The 24,276-nt window shown below is 41.3% G+C and overlaps 1 protein-coding gene across 1 annotated transcript in view; it reads right to left on the bottom strand.

The window, feature by feature from the left end:
* abo2.L (alpha-N-acetylgalactosaminide alpha-2,6-sialyltransferase 2-like [provisional] L homeolog) overlaps positions 1-24,276 on the bottom strand; it is a 76,359-nt gene that overhangs the window by 2,784 nt on the left and 49,299 nt on the right. The window contains exon 8 of the mRNA XM_018235073.2: positions 5,826-5,925. Coding sequence (XP_018090562.1) covers positions 5,826-5,925 — 100 coding nt within the window. The remainder of the gene's footprint in view (positions 1-5,825; positions 5,926-24,276) is intronic.

The raw sequence follows: 24,276 nt of genomic DNA, 5'->3' as shown, positions 1-24,276 counted from the left end.
CACTAGTGTGAATTCCAGCTGCAACCTGACATTCATACATCATTTTAATCTGGAGTAAACAAGCACTGAAAATAATCAAAGCTTCTATGAAGGAGGATCTGGCAAAAGAAATTTGGTTTAGAACAATATTTTATTTTTGGATTGTATTTAACAGTAATCTACAGCTATGCCCCAGGTTCAATTAATATATACAGTAAGTTGTTTTCCAAATGTTTTTTGGTTCATTTAGTTTAATTTTGATTTTGTTTTAGAATTACCAAAGGATGTGGTTTATAGTTTTGAACTGGCAACCTTGTTTAAGATTTTTATATATGCTAATGCTATTACCTTCTACTTTATAGCCTTTTGATAAAAAAGATAAATATAACCTTATTGTTTTCATTGTTGTCTTTTGTTTAATCTTAAGGTTCAAGGAATATTTGTAGTTACTAAAATAAATAAAATAAAAAGCCCAATGACATAGGCTTAGTTATAGATTTAGACCCAAACTTGAACACGTATCCAAATTCACATTGGCAGTGACAGGCTTGGATGGCCAACAGGGTAGTGCGTCAGCTTTCTAGCCAGTAGTTCTTTGGTTTGCTCCTTAAAGCAGTCAGTAGAAAAGATTTGACGAGCACTCCATTCACCCGTTCGATTAAAAGAAGTAAATGTTTATTTCATTATACGTAGCATATCGGAATATACGAAACGCATCAGGGAATGGATGCTTTTAATATGCTGAAATAAACATTTACTTCTTTTAATCGAACGGGTGAATGGAGTGCTCGTCAAATCTTTTCTACTGACTGTGACTCACCTAAAGCTACAGGCCACCCGTCTGATCTGGCGAGTTTCTTCTCGTTTATTACCCTTGAGACTGTTTACGACATAAGTGAACCCAGGGGCAGGACCGGGGGTTTACACACCTGGGTCACCACCTATTTTGGGTGAGAGGTTTGAAGTGTAATTTTGAAAGAATCCGCTAAAGAAATATGCACCATATAGCATAGGCTTAATACAAAGGTTTTTGATGCTCTTTATTAGTGGGGTTTACCTCTGTTAATATATTTAAACGGAACCAAATTTAGCACATAATTCTTTACATTTGTGTTTTTAATGTAATAATAAACAGTGTTTTTTACTATACTTTATGAGGAAATGTGCCCTACATTTTTTTTTCTTTTTCTAGTCTTTGATAACCACAGCCTGAGGAGCTTTGTATGAATGCAGGCACACTGAATCCTCAGCAGTCTGTCTGATATACTTAGCAAAGGGAGCAGGGGTGAGTGTAAATGTAATTTACTACAAAGAAAGACTACTATAGACTATATAAATAAGCTGCTCTGTAGCCATGGGGGCAGCCATTCAAGCTGTAAAAAAATGGCACAGGTTATATAGCACATAACAGATAAGTCCTGTCCAATACAATGGTGTTCTATCTGTTATCTACTATCTAACCTGTGCCTTTTCACTTTTTTCCAGCTTGAATGGCTGCCCTCCATTTTGACTTCCAAAATATTACCCGGTGGCTAGGGTAATAAAGCCTCACCAATAGCAATAACTTTGCATCAGACAGTTGCGTATCAAAACACTGCAAACGGTCTTAGAATAGCATTGTCTACATCATACTGTTTACATCACATGTATATCTTAACCCTTTCCCTGCGAAGAACGTAGGTACTAATTTCTTGGATGGAAAGGGCTCCTCTCTGCATTAGCAGCGCTTGCCACTTCTGCAGAGGGCTCCGGTGCTCTCCCAACCCCTTAGGCAACGAGAAGGGGGAGCGTTGGAGTCGGCCACATGGGTCCTGCGACATTATTTTCGCAGGACCCACCTACAATTATGCAGACATGTATCTGCACGTCGTCTGTGTCTCCTCTCTGCCTGTTCCAGCCAGCCTGTGACTTCCTGCTGCGTGGACTCTGCTTTTGGACCCCCCTTGGCTGCCCAGGACCCTGCTGGACTTCAGAACTGTAATTAGCCTTTTTTTTGACACTTATACACACATTTACATACACAGATAAATGCATGTACAGATACACAATACACATTTTACTAAAGTTAGCTTTATTCTTTTTCTTTTCAGGCTTTTTTCTTTGTACTTTTGCACACACACACACACACACACACACACACAAAATCCTCCAATGAAGTCCCCGCACTCACAGGACTTATCCAAAATATTTATACTTCTGGATAAGTCCTGTGAGTGCGGCGACTTCATTGGAGGATTGTATGCAGTATTTTGTGGCGTGCACCCAGGCAAAGTGATTCGACGTATCGTGAGTGCTGTGATTGTGGGGAATTATATATATATATATATATATATATATATATATATATATATATATATACATATACACACTCAAATACTCCTATACACACATTTACACACCTTTTAGAAGTATACACACATGCATACACAAATGCACACTTATACATTTTATTTATTTATTTATTTTTTAGATTTTCATTTTATCATTTCGCTGCTTGATTTTCCCCTAAAAACTATAGATTTCACAGCGTGATTTTTGGATCAAGCATTCTGACCACTAACCATGCTGTCGGTCAGTTATTTTATTTAATTGATTTTCCTGATTTTATCTTATTTTTGTGATTTTATTGCAGTTTTTCATCATGTTTCATTTAGCGTAGCTTTGCAGTATGATAGTTTGGAGTAGAAATACTTTTTTTTTACAAAATATATGGTTTTGGGGGGGTCTTTGTGCTGTTAGGATGGTTTTGTGGCACATAATACGCAATCAGAGTGCTTTGTTCACAAGCTGAGAAAATTCATATGCACTATTTTTATTTGGGGTCCGCACATGCTTGTTGTTTGGTATATCTATGTATATCGGGCATCACACTGTTCAGTAGACCCTTGGTATCAATATTTAGGGTGTTTTACAATTATATGTAAAAAATTTGGTGAGATAAATGTGGCCAATTGCAATATTTTTTAGGTGATTTTCAGAAATGTCATAAAAAATTCTACCTTTAGCTTAGCTTTGCAGTTGAGTAGTTTAGAGTAGAAAGATATAATTACCTATTTTGGATTGGTCAGAATGTTTACTTCTCAAAGATATATGGTTTTCATATCCCACATAAAACTGGCAGTGTTTATAAATTAGTCTAAATGTAAGCCATTAAATAAGTATGCACAAGGTAGATTCTGGGGTCTTTACATGCCATGTACTTCGATAAACCTATGTACATTGGGTATCAAACTGTTCAGTGGACCCCAGGCTTTCATATTTGAGGAGATTTATCCCTAATAGTATGTGGGAAATAAGATGCTGCAGGGTGCAAGTTTTTAAAATCCCCAAATTTAGGAAAGGTTTGCGGCTTGCTGCTTAGGAGTAGAAGGACATGCATATCCAATTTGGATACGGGGGAATTTTTCCTTTTCGAAAATATATGGTTTTCTCTGGTGAACGTACTTTTTCTGCCTTTGCCCACCCCAAAATTATGTAAATGTGTTGATTTTGCAGTACCTGAAATGATAGAGCATATGGGGGGTCTTCATTTTAGGGCCCCTATATGCCATGAATTTAGGTAAATCTATATATAATACACAAAAGCCATGAATATCTTGTAAATTATATCCTTATAAACGGTGAGTTCTGATGTCATCAGTTATAAACGGTGAGTTCTGATGTCATTTCTGTCACATGACTTGCTGAAATGTGTGTATTATAATAAATAAAGTACCCCCAGTTGCAAAATATGAGGATATTAGAAGTTACCTCAGAGTTTCATGACCTGTATAAAAACACTCAGGCCTTCGGCCTCGTGCTTTTATATGGTCATGAAACTCCTCGGTAACTTATAATATCCATATATTTTACAAGAGGGGGTACTTTATTCACTATATATTGGACATAAAACTGTTCAGCAGACCCCAGGCTTTCATATTTGGTGTGATTTATCTTGATCCCTAATATTATGTGGGAAATAAGATTGCAGGGTGGAAGTTTTGAGGTGATTTTTGGAAATGTCACCAAAGTTGCCAACTTTAGGAAAGGTTTGTGGCTTGGTGCTTTGGAGTAGAAAGTCATGCATATCCAATTCATTTGGATTTGGGAGAATGTGTCCTTTCTGAAAATATATGATTTTCTGGGGTGAATGTACTTTTTTTATACCTTTGCCCGCCCCAAAATCAAGTAAATGTGTTGATTTTGCAGTATCTGGAATTACAGAACTGATAGCTCAAATGAGGTGTCTACATTTTGGGGCCCCTATATGCCACATGCTTAGGTAAACCTATATTTATTGGGCATCAAACTATTTAGTGGGCTCCTGGCATTCATTCATTTAGGGTTTTTACCTAATGGTACCTAATGATGCGTGGAAGATATGATGCTGTAGATTGGAAGCTTTGAAGTAATATTTCAAAAAATTCACCAATTATAACTTTAGGAAAGAAGACATATAACTTTCCAAATTGGCTGTGTTCTCGTACATAATATAAATTATGCTTCTGATATATGTGATTGTACCATGTGAAACATGATTTTTTTCATTTTATTAGGCACTTAGAAGCCTATATTTTTTACAGAAGTGGAATTAAGCCAACATTCTAGCATACTTTGAAAGCTGAGGTTGTCCCGAACAAAAAAAAAAAAATATTGTTTTCCTGGTTAAAATAAAAAACCTCCTCAGGAAAGGCCCTTAAGGTAAAAGAGTACAAAATGTTCAAAAATGGTCTGGCAATAAAAGTACCAAATCAGCCAAATCGGCTCGCAGCAAAAGGGGTGGTTCGCCTTAAGTTAACTTTTAGTTATGTTATTGAATAGCCAATTTTTAGCAACATTTCAATTTGTCTTCATTATTTTCTATAGGTTTTTAAATATTTGCCTTCTTCTGCTGACTCTTTCCAGCTTCACTGGGGTTCACTGACCACATCTAAAAAAACAAATATTCTGCAAGGCTACATATTTATTTCTATTGCTACTTTCAATTCAGGCCCTCTCCTATTATACAGTCTTTCATTCAAATCAATGCACGTTTGCTAGAGTAATTTGAGCCCTAGCAACCACACTGAGGAAATTGCAAACTGGAGAGCTGCTAAAATAAAGGTAAATAGATAAAAAAAACAAAAATAATAAAATGAAAAGCAATTGCAAATTTTCTCAGAATTTCACTCTCTACATCATACTAAAAGTTAATTTAAAAGTGATCAACCCCTTTAAAGTTGAAGTATCCTGTATGCTGAAAAGTCTGGCATTTTTTCATATTTTAAAGCAGAATTCCTTTAAAAGTTCTAGCAATTAAAAATGTGTTGTGTTAATTTTTTTTTTCAACCATTTGAGGGTCATACCACATTTGTTTGAAAGTGGGCTCATGTTTAGGGCATTAGAGGATCTCTTTTGTCTTTTTATGCTTCCTTGGACATTTTTAATAATAAGTGGTCACTTCAAGCATTTGCACCAACATCTCTAATAAAGACGTCTATATGACATATATGTATGACATATATGTACCCGCCCTATTCAAATTGACCTAAGCATAAGAGCACTAACAAAGTTTTGCTAGGCAGAAATGAACATTAGAGAAAGTTCGCTATGAAATGCTCGCGCAGATTAATTAACGTTAGCGAAATTTTGCCAGCGTTCGGCTACACAGACACAATTTTGCATTTTAGCGAATGAGCATGGTGGTAACGAATTTACTCCCGGCGAAGTGTGGTGGAGCGTTTGCTGGCGAAAATTCGCCCTTTAGTGAATTCATTCCGATATGTTTGATTTTGTACTATCTAGGTCATGCTACCTTCTGTTCACATAGCGATTCAATAAAGAATATAGTGTGCATACAATGGTATTATGGGGGCTGATTAAATTACCTGGTCACACGTGTGCACAGCCATGAGCAGCATGGAGGCACCAGTAGTTGGGCGGTAAATGTTCCGATGTTTCGTTTTTAAGATTGGATCCCACAGATATCTAAAAAGGAATAAAAAATATTTAAACATTAACAATGAGAAGAAGAGGGCATGTTCTGCTTTCTTTAGGTTCATTGTTAGTGCCTGTTCCTTGCAAACTGACTAGAAGGGAAGCCTTATTTTCAGTATAATGCAAAAATGTCTAGAAATGCACGTGTATGAGGCCTAATCCAGTGTTTTAGTGCCAAACTGATTATTGATTGCTATTCGTTACTCCAGGGCTGCCATCACAAATCATGAGGCCCCGCACAACAGCAACAACAAATACACATTACTAGCCAGGGGCTCTGTTGGTTAAAAAACACAAATGGGTATACTAAAATTATATGAGTTTAAGACCAGGGATAAGATAGGATTTAAGGTGAAGTTAGAACCCCCTCCCCAGCCTATACAATCACCATGAGGCTCTACAGGAACTTAAACTTCATGAGAAATTGAGCAGTATAGAAAGCTGTGTAGGGCAAATAAGATTCTGGGCAGGGTCGGACCAGGCTGCATGCGCACTCGACAAAGAAAGAAGAGATGGAGGGGAGAGAGGGGTGAGCAACGGAGAGCAGGAGGGGTGAGCAACGGAGGGCAGAGGAGGAAGGGGACAGTGACAGAATGGAGGGTGACAGGAGGGAAGGAATGTAAGTCTGGAGGTAGGCAGAAGACAATTTTATAGGTAGCTGACAAGCGCCCCCCATCATTGCGCCCTAGGCAGCTGCCTCTTCTTCCTACCCCTAGTTCCGTCCCTGAGACTGTGAGTAAAAAACAGCACTGGCACACAAAATAAACCACCCCATATAAATATATATATGTGGTCAGCCTAGTGATGAGCGTAAAATTTTCACCACGTTTCACTGCAAAAATGATGATCATAGATGCCAATGGGTGAAAAAAAATTGGTGCTAGTCAGCAACAAACAGTTATACTGCTACATTGCATGCTCAAAATATATTATAATGCCTAAGCAGGATAATAGCAGACCCTGTTAATGAAAAAAAAAAAATGTTTTGTTTCTACCATGTGTTGACTAAATATTTTAATATTTCAAGATGGTTATTTTGCTGAGGTATTGTAGGGGTGCTAACATTTGGATATAACAGCTTGAGCCCTCAATAAACCCCTGCTAGGGTGGGTGCAGTTATTTCAATATTCAATTATATATTCACTGCGTCCTTTGTGAGTAAATTACTTTATGGATAAGAACATGGGGTGTAGTCGTGTAACGGCACCAGAATGGGTCAGTAGGGGGTGGGGAGTAGGCGGGTGGTGGCGAAGATTTTTTTTTAGGGGGGCCCGGTGCCTGGCAATCCCGCTGCCCATTCTGATGCCTCCCTGTGTCCTACCTTCCCTGCTCAAAGGTCGCAAACAGCTGAGGAGGGATTCTTTCTGTAGAAAAGCAGATCCAGTGGTCTGACCCCCCACTGCGACCAAGGGATCTGCTTCCTCTATAGTCATGACAATGGGGTGTAAATAGAAAATTAAAGCCTAATGGCCAGCAGCCTATTGTCTTTTAATTTATAACCCCCCCCCTTCAGAAGACTATTTACTGGGTTTTTATTCTAGCTGGCTGCGCTGCTAATCACCCATTTAGCCATCAGCTGCATAACTCAGCGCTACCCTTGACATCCACAGCATTCCCCACAAATCAGTCAGAGCACTAGTACATTGCAGCCAGTCACTGGATACATGGTTTATTTTCCTAGTGCTTTCCCTCATCTTCATCAGTCGGCTATGAATATGCAGTCTCCACCTACCTTTTATTGATGGTGTGGCAAGGCCACAAAGGCCCAGGCCCAGGGCGGCAGAAATGCATATTCAAGGAGTAGGCACAAGCGGACCAGATGTGAAGGAAGGGTGACGAGGACAGGGAGGGGAAGGGAAGAGAGACACTGATGGGGGAGGCGGAAAGGAAGGGGGACACGGACAGAGAGGGGGAGGCATACGGGGGGGCAATAAACAGAGACGGCCTAGGGGCCTCTTTTGTAAATCCGGGTCTGCCTATAGCATTTACCAGAGTGCACAGATGGCCAGTCTGGGCCTGGATGCCGGCACAACAGCTCTGCCCTCCCTACCTGATCTTGCAGCTGACTGACAGCAGTGGGGGGCCGGGCAGGCTCCCTCTTGAGGCCCCCCCCCCAATGGTGGCCCTGGGTTACTTACTTTGGAATAAAATAATTCCAGTACTCTGAACTCACTTTTTAATGTATTAAATGGATTGTGTTTTGCTCTGTTTTCAATTACATTTAAGAAGGCCATACACTTAAAGATCTGCTTGTTTGGCAAGGTCATCAAATGATGGAATTTTTGCCCAATTTGGCCATGCAGGTGCTGGGCCAAATCAAACTTTCTATACCAAAGTTCACAAAAATGTTTTGAAACCTCCAGCACGCCTTATAGTATTAGAGAATGGGAATACTTGTGAGAAAGCAAGCAAATATATAGATAAGAGGTTTTGTATCTTTTATCAGAGATACAGGAGATCTATAAGACAAACTACAAGATATGAAACTTTTAACCAACACTATGTTAGTGCACTGTGATATAGAATCACTGTACACACCTATCACACATAAGAATGGCCTTACAGTCATCAAATACTGGAATGGAAAGGATATACGTTTTTGACAGAACTTGCACAATTCTGGCTCAACCATTATTTTTTTTTCACAAATGAGGGGCAGGGCAACTGATTTTTCCACCCACATATGCTAACCAATTTATGGGTTGTGAGGTGCTAATTGGGTATTTGGTAAGCACATGACAAACTATACCAAACATATAGTGCTATGGTATCTTTATGGAGATCGTTTTGGCCCCTCCTGCTCACTAAAGCACAAGTGCAATCTTTCAAGCAGTCCCCAGGGCTCCTGCTACAGAGATTGTGACAGGGAACAGAAATGGGGACATAGCTGACTTATTATCCATATGTACTCCTATGTCCATCAAGAACTAAAGGTGGCCATAGACGTACCGATAATATTGTACAAAACTAATTTTCATACAATATTCGGTGTGTGTATGGTGGGAGACGAGCCAAACCGATATTGGAGGAAGACTTGGATATCGGTCGGTGCGTTGATCAAGTCGTGTGGAAAATTTTGATAGGGCGCCTTTGAAGGCATCTGAACATCGGCCATTGTTAGTGCTGAATTGTCAGATACAGGTAGAATTTTGTTTATACCTGTATATCTGACGATTCTGCTCTAAACGTGTATTGAAGTGGACAATCTTTCCTGGAAAGATCATAATTGTAACGTCTATGGCGACATTTACCTTAAAGGGGTCTCCCCCACTCAATTCTAAGCAATTTTCCAATAGGCATTACATTTTAAATTGTTTTATAGTTATTTGTAATGTAATGCTATTGAAAGCAGTATTTCTCTGGAGGCTATATATTCTGCAATACTGGTTCAGACACCTAGAAGCCTGCTGATTAACAAAGGTGGAAGAGACTTGACTCCATCTACATTGTGCCAAGAGTCAGAAACAGAAAGTGATAAACAAATACTTCTTTGGTTGGAATTATATTTACTAATAACTTAAAACTTAATTATTTTATATTGGGAAATTGCTTAGAACTATGTTTTCCTGCGATGATTCGTTTAGCTATAAAAATCATTAATGAATAGATTAAATAAAAGTATCAATACAGGACCCTGTAGGACACTACTAACAGAACTAGTCCAATTAGAGAATAACCCACTGGCAATGGCTTTTTGTACACAGTTAGCCAGTTCTCTATCGATGTGCAAACAGCACCACCACCTAGACCAACAGAACTTATCTTAGAAAGCAAATATATATGTAGTACTTTATCAAATGTTTCGGCAATGTCCTAGTTAGTAGGTCATATCTACTGCAACCCACTGGCCAACTTTCTACTTAGCTCATCATAAAAAGCAATTACATTTCTTTGACATGATCTATCTGTCATAAAGCCATGCTGATTCCTGCTTATAATGCCATTATTCGGAATATAATCAGGAAAGTTATATATTAACAATCCTTCATTTATAAATACTGCAGTTACATCAGCTTCTTTCAATTCATAGTCTGAGAATATCAGAAATAGTAGCCTAGTTAAAACTGAACTAAGCTCTAAGTACTCATGGGTGTATTACATCAGGCCCTGGAACCTTGTTCACAACCTGTTCAAGCTAATCCTTCTGAACAGTTTCAGGTGTAACTACTTGGTTGCTTAGAAATCAATATGGCCTATGTCATCTAAAAAAGGGTATCAATCACCATATCACCCTACGGATGAAGGGCTACCATGATATGAAAAGATCCCTAATTATAAGGGTATGCCAGTTAGAATATTTTATAGGTTTTCAAAGTGTCCCTTTGTATTCATACATACATCTTTTTTTATATCTGAATTTAAAAAAAATTACTATTGTACAATTCATACTTTCTGGATGCTGTAACACAGACTGTAACACTTTTTACTCTAATGTGCTGTCCCAATGGTTGATTGTTTTGTTATGTTTAAAATGTATATGTTTATTGCTATGTTTTTATGTTTTGCATTATTACGCTGCCACCTAGTGACCAAAGCTATAAGGCAGGCTCTGTATTTCCTTGTTTGTAAAAACCCTTCTATTCCCTTTCCTCATGTGTGGTTAGTTCCTCCCATCATCCTCTTGTGTTCCTGCCTTCCATGAGTGAGGAGACACTCTGAGGTTAGGAAAATATATATTCTTTTTAAACCTGCAGCACTTGTACGTCCACTCCTACATTTGACCATCCACCCCAAATAAAGCACCTTTGGGATTCCAAGTGCCTGTTAAGTTCAGCTATCTGGCAAAGATTGCCTTCAATGGTCCTTACCAGCTCCATACAGCCCCAGCAGGGAGGTCTCACAAGGAAATCAGCCACTATCACAGCAATTGGAGTTAGAATATATGGAAATATCCCTTTATGTTAACTTTTAGTATTTTATAGAATGGCCAATTCTAAGCAACTTTTTAGTTGATCTTCATTATTTATTTGTTATAGTTTTTGTATTATTTGCAGTCTTCTTCAAACTCTTCCCAGCTTTTAAATGGTGGTCACTGACCCCATCTAAAAACAAATGCTCTGTAAGACTACAAATGTATTGTTATTGCTACTTTTTATTACTCATCTTTCTATTCAGGCCCTCTACTATTCATATTCCAGTCTCTTATTCAAATAAATACATGGTTGCTAGGGTAATTAAAAGCCTAGCAACCAGATTGCTGAAATTGCAAACTGGAGAGCTGCTGAATAAAAAGCTCAAATAATAAAAAATGAAAACCAGTTGCAAATTGTCTCAGAATATCACCCTCTACGTCATACTAAAGGTTATCTCAAAGGTGAACAACCCCTTTAAAGCGATACTGACACTTTCCTATAAAAATCATAGGAACGTGTCAGTATCAAGTAAATGCTGCATCCAGAATAGTTCCCCTCAAAGCCCCCCGCAAAGCCTCCCCCGCCCCGCAAACCCGCACTGCTACATCTTCTGAACCGTTTCAATAACGCTGGGCTGGGGGCAGCGTGATCCTTCCTTAGGCTGATTACTAATGAAAACAGGAATTCAGCCTATGGAAGGATCACTCTGCCCCCAGCCCAGCGTCACTGAAGCAACTGCGGAAGATCTGTAAGTGGTGTCAGCCGGTCTGGTTCGCAGGGCTGGGAGCAGCTTTGCGCGGGGGGGGGCTTTGCAGGGGGGCTTTGTGGGGAACTATTCCGTGTGCAGCATTTACTTGATACTGACACGTTGCTATGATTTTTATAGGAACGTGTCAGTATCACTTTAAGCCTTCCAAAAGTGAATGCAGAAGATTTTCAATAGAACTAATCAAGCATTGCTGAGGGTGTGAGCCCTTGACCAGCCACCCTAACTTACAGCTGTGCAATCCAAACAGACTGGTCACTTCAGAGTGAAATTCTTACTGTCCAACAAACCCAGTCACTGCTCATGGGAGGTCACTTGCCAACAGGAAACAGCAAATGACACAACAATCAAATGCACAAAATCCAATCAATTAGCAATATGCACCAGGATAATGAAATGCCGTTTAATTATGCTATGTGTGGTCAGCAAAATTTGTGTCTGATGAGTTCAGCTATCTGGCAAAGATTGCCCTCAGTGGTTGTTACCAGCTCCATACAGGCCAAGCAGGGAGGTCTCAAGGGCGAATCAGCCACTATCACAGCAACTGGAGTCAGAATAGTCAAAAAGAATATAATCCTATTACCTGTTGTGACAGTGTATGTTCCATCAAGTCTCCACTCACTAGCAAGTCATTTATATTCAATCTGCTACCAAGCTTAATACAAACTCCCTGCAAGCACATGCTGTATTCTGTGAATGTTCAGAACTGTTTTATGCAACTGGATTGTATTATTGTGCTACTTAAACTGCTCCCAGGGTGTTGCTATAACACTGCTGCAGTTTGCCCCGCACCCCTGGCACTACTGTAACTTTCTTAAAGAGACTGTAACCATTTTCAGCAAAAGTGCAAAATGTCTCGGCAAGGCTCTGTACATTCATTTCCAACTAAAGCTAAGCAAGTACACCATGCACCAGAGCTCACAGACATCCAGGGAGAAAGCCCCATGCATACTTCAGAGCAAAGTGTCAGGCCCAAGAGTATAATAAAACCATCTCAGAAGTCTAGAGAAAACTATGAAGCTACAAGGGACGAGTTTTCAAGTAATTTATCAGAACTATGGAATAGAACTGTGCACTGCATTTCTGTTCTTTCACATTTCAATAATGATGCAGCCGATTCAAGAGACTGTTTAAATTGCTTATCTGCTACATATGAGCGTTATCAGCGTCTGTCTGCTAAATATGCTACCTTCTTAAGGGACACTAACATAGAGGAATCCTTAGCAGAGCTAACCAGATTGGAGGCCTTAGACCAAGAGAGAGACCATTTGGTGCAAAGCACTAAATATAGGCAGAGCTCAGGATTATACACTTGCAGGAGACATGACTCACCGATCCATATCATCACGGCTCACATCACGATAATCTAAAACCTCTTATTCTAGGAGATCAACACTGAGTAACAAGCTTATAAAGGCCCGCACTAATGTAGAAGCAGCTACAGTTCAAATTTTCTTTGCTAAAAGAGAGCAATAGATAGATAGCGAAGAAGCACGCACTCCAAGAGCCGACCGGTGTAGTTAAAAGCCTTTATTCAGAAACAGCTAAAACAAACGATCCTTACGCGTTTGTATCCAAGGATACTTACTCATAGATGTTTTCGCTGTTTCTGAATAAAGGCTTTTAACTACACCGGTGTGTGCTTCTTCGCTATCTATCTATTGAATTGCTCCCCCAGCTACGGGTTCGGGCGCTGCACCCGGGCCACCTTATATCTTTGGTGAGTTTTTTACTTACATAAGATTGCTGTGAATATTCATTGTATGCTCTATACTGCTTAAAGCTACACCCAAACACGATAGACCCAGGGTTTGTACACCTGGGTCCTACTCTGCACGGGGTGAGCCAGCGTCGGACTGGGCCAGCGGGAAACCGGGAAAATACCCGGTGGGCCCCGGCCTTCATGGGCCCCCGCCGGCCCAGCCCCCTCCCCCAATGTTCTGGCACCCAAATAAAAATTAATCGTTGCGCCGGTATCGCATGCGCTTTGGTGTTCGCGCATGCGCACCGGCGTTTGCATACACACCAGCGTGCGCAGAGATGTTCGCGCATGCGCGCTGGCGTGCAGCGACCCGTTCGCGCATGCGCGCTTTCATGCGCCGAGACGTTCGCGCATGCGCACGGGGGGCCCGGAGTATAGTTACCCGGTGGGCCCCCCCATGTCCAGTCCGACCCTGGGGTGAGCTACTAATTGCATCATATACATTTGGGGATTAAGCCGCCGTTTCTTCTGTATAAAAGAGAGCAAGCCTTAAAGTGGGCCTGTCACCCAGACACAAAACTCTGTATAATAAGAGTCCTTTTCAAATGAAACATGAAATCCAATTTCTATTTTTTATTAAAACATTCATAGCTGTTGTAAGCTCATTTAAAAATCTCAGCTGTAAATCAAATATTGTCTGCCCCTCCTCTATGCCCTGGGCATAAAGGCGGGCAGATAATTACTTTCACTTTCCATTCAGCACTTCCTAGATGTCACTGCTCTCCACACATTTCACCGTTTAATTGTGCAACCAGGGCATGGGGATGGACATCGGGTCCCCCGTTCTGGTGCACAAACAAGATTTTGAGATGATGCAAGGCTTGCCTTAATAACAGTGTCCACAAAATGGCTTCTGCCTGCTTGCTATAATTATTAATTCCCAGACTGAAGGAAACAAGATTCAAATAATTTATATTGTGTAATTAAAATTCATTTTGCTTGTGGCCAGCCACGCAACTGTACAGGCGCGATTTTGTGGCGCTCCCGGGGCCAAACCTTAAAACAGGGAACATCACTCCGTTACAACAAGGACAGCAACCCTAAACAGGGGAGACTTACCTCAGGACCCTGTAGCAGGCCAACGCCGCGGGAGCTGCGTCTCTAACTGCCTCCATGGGTGAGACGTGCTTGCAGCCTACTAAGGAGACGGAGGCCTGCTCAAAGCCCATCCGCAGGTGCAGGGGAGCCGGACCCCGCTGGAGTCCTTGTGGAACATCCCGGATCCTGCCTGTATGTGCTGACACCTGGGGTGAGTGCGTGTGGGTCCCCAGGAGCGTCGCCACTTGCCTACCATTCTACAAGCTGTAAGCTTCAGCTGTAAGCTGCTGTTCCATTTGCCTACACATCAACAGGCTATTTGCACCTCCCCCATATCAGCAGCACTAATGCTTAAAGTGCCAGGGGGAGAAGAAGGACTGGAGTTTTAATACATAGCAGCACCCAGGCTGGGCACATTTCTGGGGATTATCCACAAGTGTTGAGTGAATCACACAAACACTCCCTGCACCTGATTTCTGCCCATCACTTATAGCAATCCACTGGCTTGTGAACAGGGAGGAGAGGGAGGGAAAATACAGCTTACTGAGTTGAGACATACTCAGCAGACTGCTGAAAGGGCATACCAGGAACTAAAGTTAAAGCAGGATAAATGTGCTCATCCCATCAGTATAAAGTAAAACAACCCCAACTACAGATAGAAGTACAACCGGCCACAGCTGGGAGTTTATGTTAAACACCTGAATATATAATAAGGTGCATAAATAAAACACGTGATTTATGCACTAGAAGTTTGTGTGTACCAACCAATACTTTAACCAGCACACTGTTACCTGTCCATCCTCTGAAACTACAAATAGCAACGAACAAAATACTAAAACATCAATACTACTCAGAACTCAATATGGGGAAACACTCCAAAAAACCAAGACAGAGGCAGCAGCTCGACTAGAGCGGTTTGCTCATTCTCAACCTCAGCCACCTCTTCCAGATGAAGAACCAAATCCCTCTCCACCACCATCCCCTCCTCCTTCACAGGTGACTCAGGAGGCCCCAGAGCCAACCATGAGTGAGCTTCTGGGGGCAATAATGGAAAGCCGTACCACGACAGCGCAACTGGAGGCAATTAAAGTTGACTTATCTCTGCTGCGTCACGACTTACAAAATATTCGTGAACACACAACAGCGGTGGAGACTAGAGTATCAGATGTGGAAGACTTAATCCCACCTATGCAACAAGATATCCAGGATATTAAAACTCAGCTCAAGCAAGCGCTAGACAAGACTCATGACCTTGAAAACAGACAACGCAGAAATAATGTCCATATTATTGGCCTTCCAGAACGGGTAGAAGGGCAACATCCAGAAGCTTTCATTGAGAAATGGCTAAAGGACACTCTGGGTACAGAAACCTTTACTCCACTCTTTGCAATAGAGAGAGCGCATCGGATCCCTACCAGAGCCCTCCCGCCAGGTGTCCCGCCACGGCCGTTTCTTCTAAAACTACTACATTATAAATACAGAGATGATGCACTGAAAGCGGCCAGAGTAAAAGGGCCCATACTCTACAATGAAGCAACAGTGTCCCTCTACCCCGATTTTTCACCTACAATCCAAAGCAGAGAGCCACCTTTACAGCAGTAAAGAGGCGCCTGAGAGACGCCAAAATTCCACACAGCGTGCTCTACCCAGCAAAGCTACGAATCCAGGATGGAGACCGGATACTATTCCTCAATACACCAGCAGAAGCAGAGGACTGGCTGACACACAAAGGGATAAGACATTCCCCGCCAAGAGATAGGAGAACCCCTCCAAATAGTCCCCAATAGGAGACAACATTGCTGCAGAGATGAGAACAATTCCCCACAGCTCAGTAAACAACCTACAATCGGCACAGTTAAACTTGTTCAGGAACCCACTGATACACATTGAGGAAAGCACCCACCGTCAAGTAGGATACAACATCGCTGCAGAGATGAGGACAATCCCCTAGTTCTCGGCAAGTAACCTATGGCAGTCACCATAGACTTTGAAACAGAGGGACTTAGTTCTTACTTGTGAGCCTCTGCAGCTTGACGAGGAGCCCATTGATGGGTATTGAAGGAATCACCCTCCATCAATCTAAGACTAATTAAGTTTAATGTTGCTTAAAAATCAGGTAACACAAATCACACTGTAATGGTTGGTATAATGCACACATAAATAATGATTTGGTTGCATGTTCCCCCAATTTAACCTGCTTTTGCAGAATATGTTACAGGGTACAAGACCTGCTCAAGTTGGGAGGGCGGGTAGGGAGGGGTTGGGGATAACGTTATGTTTTTTGTATGTCCATGTTAACATGCCATATGTTAGTAACAACTCAATAGTAGCCACATTTAGTCATGTGTCTCCCCAATACTACAAACTCAAATCATCCGGTACTATCCCCCTACTGTATACTAACTCATGGCTGACATAACAATAATTTCCTGGAATATTCGGGGACTAAACGAAAAATTTAAGAGAGCACAGATGTTTAATTACCTAAAGAGATACCCTCCATCCCTGCTGTTACTACAAGAAACCCACTTGACCGGACAAAAGGTACTAGCTTTAAAAAGGCACTGGGTGGGATATGGCTAACTCTCAACTTACTCTACATACGCCAGGGGAGTATCGATTCTAGTAAGGAGGTCAGTGCAATTCAATCTATTAACACTCAAGACCGACTACTATGGTAGATTTATTATTCTCCAATGTACAATTGACAACTCTCCTCTAATTATAGTCAATCTATATATTCCACCCCCATTTAATATGAACGTACTTAACATTATTGACAAGAAATTAGCGGATCTTCCCACCGCTCCTACTTGTTATATGGGTGATTTTAATACCCTAATGGATCCGCAGATGGACAAACTAAACCCTCCTTATCCCACTGGGAACAAACTAATGACATGGGTTTACACATTGGGTCTTACAGATGTATGGAGATGGAAAAAACCTAGACAAAAAGCCTTCTCCTGCCATTCTACCACACATCAATCTTTGACAAGAATAGACCTAGTGTTGGCAACACCTGACCTCCTTCCTAGAGTAGGTAATATACACTACCTCCCCGCATTCTTTCAGACCATTCACCACTATCAATTGCTTTAACCATGGTGAACTCCCCAAAATCCAATATGAGGAGATTTAGTCCAATTTGGCTTAAAAACAACACTGTAATGGAGAGTGCAACACAACAGTTACAGAGTACTGGGAAATGAATGCAGGATCGGCTGCGCCACCTATCCTTTGGGATGCTTCAAAAGCATATATGAGAGGACAACTCACTACGGAGGTCCACAAAGTCAGGGCGGAAGCCAAGGCACAAGTGGAGGAGGCTGAGAGGAAGCTGAATCAGCATACACAGCCAACCCCTCCCCACTAAGGTACAGCAAACTAGTAGACTCCCACCACTCTCTAGCTAGAGAACAGACCCTCCTTACCCATAAAGCACAGTTATATTCTTATCAGCAGACTTTTGAAACTGGGGACAGAAGTAGTAGGATAGCTTCTGTAGCAGCTGCAGATGGTATACTACAATCTACGCCACAAGATATTGCAGACACTTTCGCAGAATATTTCAAAGCGATGTACGCCTCCCAAAACACCTACACTGAAATAGAGCTACAGCACCACCTCAGTTAATACCCCCATACTGACAACAGGCCAAAAAGACATACTAGATTCTCCTATTACTAATCTAGAACTGCAACAGGCCATCAATGCCTTGGCTCCCGGTAAAACACCCGGACCTGATGGGATACCGGCAGATCTGTATAAGAATTTATCTGAGCAACTAGCACCTCACTTGCTATATACCATCTCAATGGCAACTCAAAATCTTACATTACCACCCTCATTTTTAGAAGCCATTATTGTCCTAATATTAAAACCTCAAAAAAACCCACAAGCTTGTAGCTCCTACAGGCCAATATCTTTGCTCAACACTGATGCTAAGATATTGGCCAAGATTCTAGCCAACAGGTTGGTTCAGGTCATGCCTGACCTAATTCACCCGGACCAGACTGGTTTTATGGCTGGCAAGCCCACCAATATTAACTTAAGGAGACTATTTTTCAATCTGCAAAAGTTACATGACAATGCAGGCGCCAGGGTAGTCCTATCACTCGATTCAGCCAAAGCCTTTGACTCAGTGGAGTGGAAGTATCTATGGGCAGTACTCTCTAAATTTGGCTTTGGACCCAATTTTGTTCACTGGATTCAAATGCTATACTCGGCCCCCACAGCACGAGTCAAAGCAAACGGCACAATATCGAAACCCTTCTCATTGGCAAGGGGCACAAGGCAGGGATGCCCCCTCTCACCTCTGCTGTTCGCATTAGCCCCTTGCAATCATGATACGACAGACTCCCTCACTTGAGGGTTGGTGCCTGGGACCAGTAGAGGAGAGAATCTCTTTATATGCAGATGACCTATTAGTATACTTAGCAGATGAGGGCCCGTCACTTAACACATTAGCCACAATTATAACACACTTTGGAAAACTTTCCCGACTCAAAATTAATTGGGATAAATCTGCGTTATTGCAAATAGACTCTACACCCTTTCCTGAGCTACCACAGAAAATCCCCCTAGTGTCAGTAGAAAGCTTTAAATACCTAGGGATTAACATCCACCCTAACCTACATACCTTTATATCACGTAACCTTGATCCAGTGCTATCAGCCCTCAATACTACACTTCCGGTATGGTCCAAACTCCCATTAACTCTTTGGGGGAAAATCAACATATTCAAAATGGTATATCTCCCACGATTTCTGTACATATTCCATAACTCACCCATTCATATCCCCAAAAGTTTCTTTAAAACTGTCAATCAAGTCCTGACGCACTTCATATGGGGGGGGGGAAGACACCCAGGCTGGCCTGGCATTAACAAGTCCTGGATCTTATGAATTTTTCAAAGAGAAACTAGCTGAACCCAATTTATCTCAGTTTAGATATTTCCAACTTAGGCAGGTATTCCAGGCACAATTTGGTAGACTCGATATACAAACTTCACAACCCCAATTTGAAACACTGCTCTGGTCTGCAACACTAACTAAACCAATGTCAACATTGTATAAAACCCTAATACAAACAATCCCCTCACCTTTCAAAAAAGCATACTGTAAATGGCAAGCTTGCATCCCAAACATCACTGAGGAGGAATGGGATGAGGCAACAGACAAAAGCTACTATTACTTATACTCTGTAAGAGACAGGTTAATTAAATTTAAATGGTTACAACAGATCTACCTCACCCCCACACGACTCAGATCCATGGGGCGCAATCCAGAGGCAAAATGTCATAGGTGCAGGACAGAGGGTGCAGACTTTCTACATATAGCCTGGAGCTGTCCCCCAGTGGCCAAATTCTGGACTGAGGTTCTCAAACTCCTAGATGACAAACTCGATTTCCCAAGGATACTTACACCACAGGTGTGTATATTGGGAATTATAGATGACATCATAACTACCACTCATGCCAGAACTAGATATAGAACCCTTTTATATTATGCCAGGAAAATAATTTCTATGACGTGGATGGGCCCTAAACCCCCTACAGTGCAAACCTGGATTACACTAATAAATCAAAATCTGCCACTCATTAAGCTTACCTTGCTAGCTAGAGGCTCACAAAAGAAGTTTGATAAAATATGGAGTCCGTGGTGGGAGGCGGGGCTGGGAGGTTGTGGTTCTCTTACATAACTTACGATTTGTGGGAAATATAACATACATACTCAAGAGAACCAACGTCTATAACAATTTAACCCTAATTGTGAGCGTCTCATTGAGTAATTGCTTCTGATTTAGAGACATTAAAGTATTCAGCCAAAGTACTGAGATATAACATCAATACTTTGTTAAATACTTAAATATCTGTCATGGAAATTATATCTAAAACCATTACATTGATATGGCATGCTCTGTTTATGTTTGTTTTATGTTGTGAAAAACAATAAAAGTTTTATCTTTAAAAAAAAAAAAGTTCATTTTGCTTGACTAATGTGATAAAATAGGATCCTGAACAATTTTTTTGGCGACGGGTCCCCTTTAAAGTGATACTCACACTTTCCAAAATATTAGTCTACCTTAAAAGTTACGTATAGGTCATGTTAATTGTTTTTTGCTGAGAGGTTTGTTTTTGTAAGTATTTGTTAGTTGAAGTTCCTAAACATAACTGTTTTGCCAACCTGACTGTCCCATCTCAACCTGTCAGTTAAAGTTTCCAATGCTAATGGACTCCTGCTGCACAAATATGGCAGCCTCCTCATACAAGAACATGGGCATCAGACAGGTAATGTAAAAGCATTGTGCAAATACTTTATGGCAAAGTTATAAGTAGCGTTCAAAGGCAATAGTTCAATTTCTGGTGTCAGTATCGCTTTAAGACAAGTAAGCAAGCTGAGGCTACGCACCAGCAAGCAGAAGCTGCCTGTGTAATGGCAGAAATGGAAACTGAATTAGAAATTCTTCAAATGGAAAAGGAAAAAGCAGCAGCATATGATTAAGTGTCCTAGTGACATGAAACGCATCAGGCGAGAGATGACTATATAATAAAGCTTCAATTTTTAATATACTATTCTTCTGGTCTGATCTATACGTGAGTTTGCCAACATTTACACTTCTTGTATACGGATTGTCCCCTTCCCTGAGCTGAGGACCTGGTGCTGGAGCACCTGGGCCATGTCTTTACTCTGGTGAGTAATTCTACTACGTCTGCCTTATGCTTGAAATTTTACTAATTCAGGATATTAAAGGTCTGACTTTGCCAGGTACATGATATGTTGTGAGTTCATAAACATCAGTCTCTCAAGGTTTGATGACTGTCCACAGAACTACAGAGCCTGGAGATCTACCTTTAAGGCTGCAATTGCTTACCTCCAGTTTAGGGAGATTAATGCATGGCTGAGAGATTGGTGTAGGGAGAAGGGTTACGGGGTTTTTGGAGAACTGGGCTGATTTCTCAGTCGGCTACAGGCTCTTTGCTAGGGATGGGCTGCAACTCAATGATGATGGTGCAACTGTTTTGGGGGAGAAGATGGCTAGACAGTTGGAGAAGATTTTAAACTAGGCGTCCTATTGGTTTATTGTACGAGAGGACCATAGAAATTTTCTCAGATTCCTCTGACACCGCAACATGACATGAGATCAACGGTGAAGTGATAGAGTATCGCATGAAAGTGCATGTCTTTGGTAACAGTCCATCACCTACTGTTGCAACATATGGCCTAAGAAGGACTGCTCGTGAAGGTGAAAGTGAGTATGGTGTAGATGCGCAAAACTTTGTAGAAAGAGACTTCTACGTAGATGGCGGTTTAAAATGCTTATCTACAGATGAAAAGGCCATAGACCTGCTCAAGAGGACACAAGGGGATAAAATTCGCAACACTTCACCAGGCGAAAATTCAATCAGACAACACTAATTTACTAAAATTCGAAGTTGCTTCCAGGGCACCGAACGCTGGCGAATTTTCGCTAGCATTACTTCGGCATCAAACCGAAGGTACGCTAGCGTTGGCTAATTTGCATATGGCGTGAAATGATAGTTGAATACCTGTATATGTTGCAGCAAATACATTACATTACACAAGTCCAGGAAACCTTAATAAAGTTGTTATAATGCCCTACACATGAGCCCAGTGTATAATTTATGTTCCATATGTTAGGACATGTATGGGGTAACCCGGTTACCCCAAAAAAATGTTAAGGACTTTTGCAGGCTATCAGTCTGAAAAAAAGAAAAGATGCTAGTGTTTTTTGGGACTTAGAAAATGTTTCCACTAAAAATTGAGGAAGATCTATGCACTCCAATGCACTTTGCCTGGTCTGAGCTGGCGAAGGCAAGTCTGGCAGAACAGGTAAGGCACAGTAAAATTCCCATCTTCGTGAATTTGCGGAATTGCGTCCATTCACCAGAGCGAAAATTCGCCTGGCGTTAGAGTGAGAAGCAACGCTAGCGTCTATCTCTTTCGTTAGCGAACTGACGCTTGTACCCGTCAGTCGGGCAAAGACCCTGCGGGCGGTAACGCCACTTCGCCCTTTAGTAAATCTGCCACGAGGTATGCTTTCTGGGGCTAACCTCAGACTCCACAAGATTGCAGTACAGCTGTGTGCAGCCTTGGCTTAATATGGAACTTATTGCATGACATATTTGGCTTCCAGTTTGCCACCGCAGACAAACCAATTACCGGACATCAAATCTTACTGGGAAACCTTGGAAAGTATTTACAACAGAGTTCCTACATAACTACAGAGCAACGCGCCACGCAACAACCCAATCATCTCCAGCTGAATTATTACATGGCGCACTAAGTTACATGTTACAGACATCAAACGTCCACAAAATACTGTGCCTACAAAATCATCTACTGCTGACAATGTGAAACATCACCAAGCCAAATGCAAGACTTATACTGACAGAAAACGTGGTGCAAGAGAAGTACACTTTCAACCTGGATCTTTAGTCAGAATTAAGAAACCAGGAATACTGAAACAAGGACAATCTAAATTTACTTCACCACTTGAAGTGAGACGCCAGCGAGGACCATACACATATGGACGCATATGGAATGCATGTCATCTTGCTCCTGTTAGATATGACTTTGGAAAAGCTCCATTTGATGAAGGACATTTTCCTACTCCTGATGTCAACTGCAATAGGAATGAAGAAAGTGAACCTATAAGGTGTACTGAGAGAATCAGAAAACTACCTGCATGGACCCAGGACTATGTGATGTGAAGAATGTATATTATTGCTTTAAGATGCATTGTTGTTGTTTATTACATTTGCTAAAATGCTTTCCTACTATAGGGGGGATATGTGGTGTTCATGCAAATGGCCTGTAGATGTCACTGTGCTCATACATATAATGTGCATACTTCCTGGTAGCTTAAAAGTGAAAGTGAAAGCTTACTGTTGTAATGCGTGTAATGCCTCTTGTGCCAGACTTGCCTTCGCCACCTCAGACCAGGCGAAGTGCAATAGAGTAGATCGGGCTTGCTTCAACAAAAGTTGAAATTGTTTTTAAGTCCCAAAAAACTCTGGCGTCTTTTACTTTTTTAAGGGTGATAGGCTGAAAAAGATCGTAATTTTTTTTGGGGCTACCCTCCTTCCCCCCTACATTTCCTAACATATGGCACCTAAACTATACAGTGTGCACATGTATAGGGCAAAATAACAACTCTATTTTATTTTATGAAGCTTTCCCAGGCTTGTGTAGTGTAATGTATTTGCTGCTACATATACGTCCATTGTACTTTAATTTGGCGCCGTATGCAAATTAGGCATCACTAGGGTAACTTTGCTTTGCTTGATGAATTAACGCTAGCGCAACTTCGCTACCTGTCGCCTCCCTGAGCGCATCTTTTGATTTTAGTGTATTAGTGGCGCCCTGGCAAAACTTTGACTGGCGAAGTGTGGCGAAGGCGTATTTTCGGCATAGTGAATTTGTCCCATGGTGTCTTATCAGTAGTGAACAGCCTGTATGATCGACTGGGGTTTGCATCACCCATCTCCATACTGGTAGGTAACTCTTTACTAAGACAGCTATCAAAGACTGTTAAAGACTGTGACACTCCCTTACCAATTGATAATGAATCAAAATGGGAGTCATGGAATCATTCTCTAAAGGCCCTGGAAGAGCTTCACATAGCACTAGGTGCTATACTTTAACTTTTCTTGCTTCAAGTCAGGAGAGAGATCCATGTTTTCTCAGATGCATCTACTGAGGCCATAACAGCGGTGGCCTACCTCAAGGTAAGAGACATTTGTTGCCAATCTCATGTTGGTTTTCAGTTTAGCAAGGTTAAGTTAGCACCGAAGCCTGAGAACACAATCCCAAGGCTTGAACTTTGTGTAGCTGTACAAGCAGTAGAAATTGCAAACTTTATATTGTCTGGACTGGACTCTATGTTGCTGAACTTGA

The sequence above is a fragment of the Xenopus laevis genome, chromosome 9_10L (genome assembly GCF_017654675.1).
Source record: "Xenopus laevis strain J_2021 chromosome 9_10L, Xenopus_laevis_v10.1, whole genome shotgun sequence".
Taxonomy (NCBI): domain Eukaryota; kingdom Metazoa; phylum Chordata; class Amphibia; order Anura; family Pipidae; genus Xenopus; species Xenopus laevis.
The sequence above is the reverse complement of the archived record's forward strand: the minus strand, read 5'-3'. Positions and strand labels throughout refer to the sequence as shown.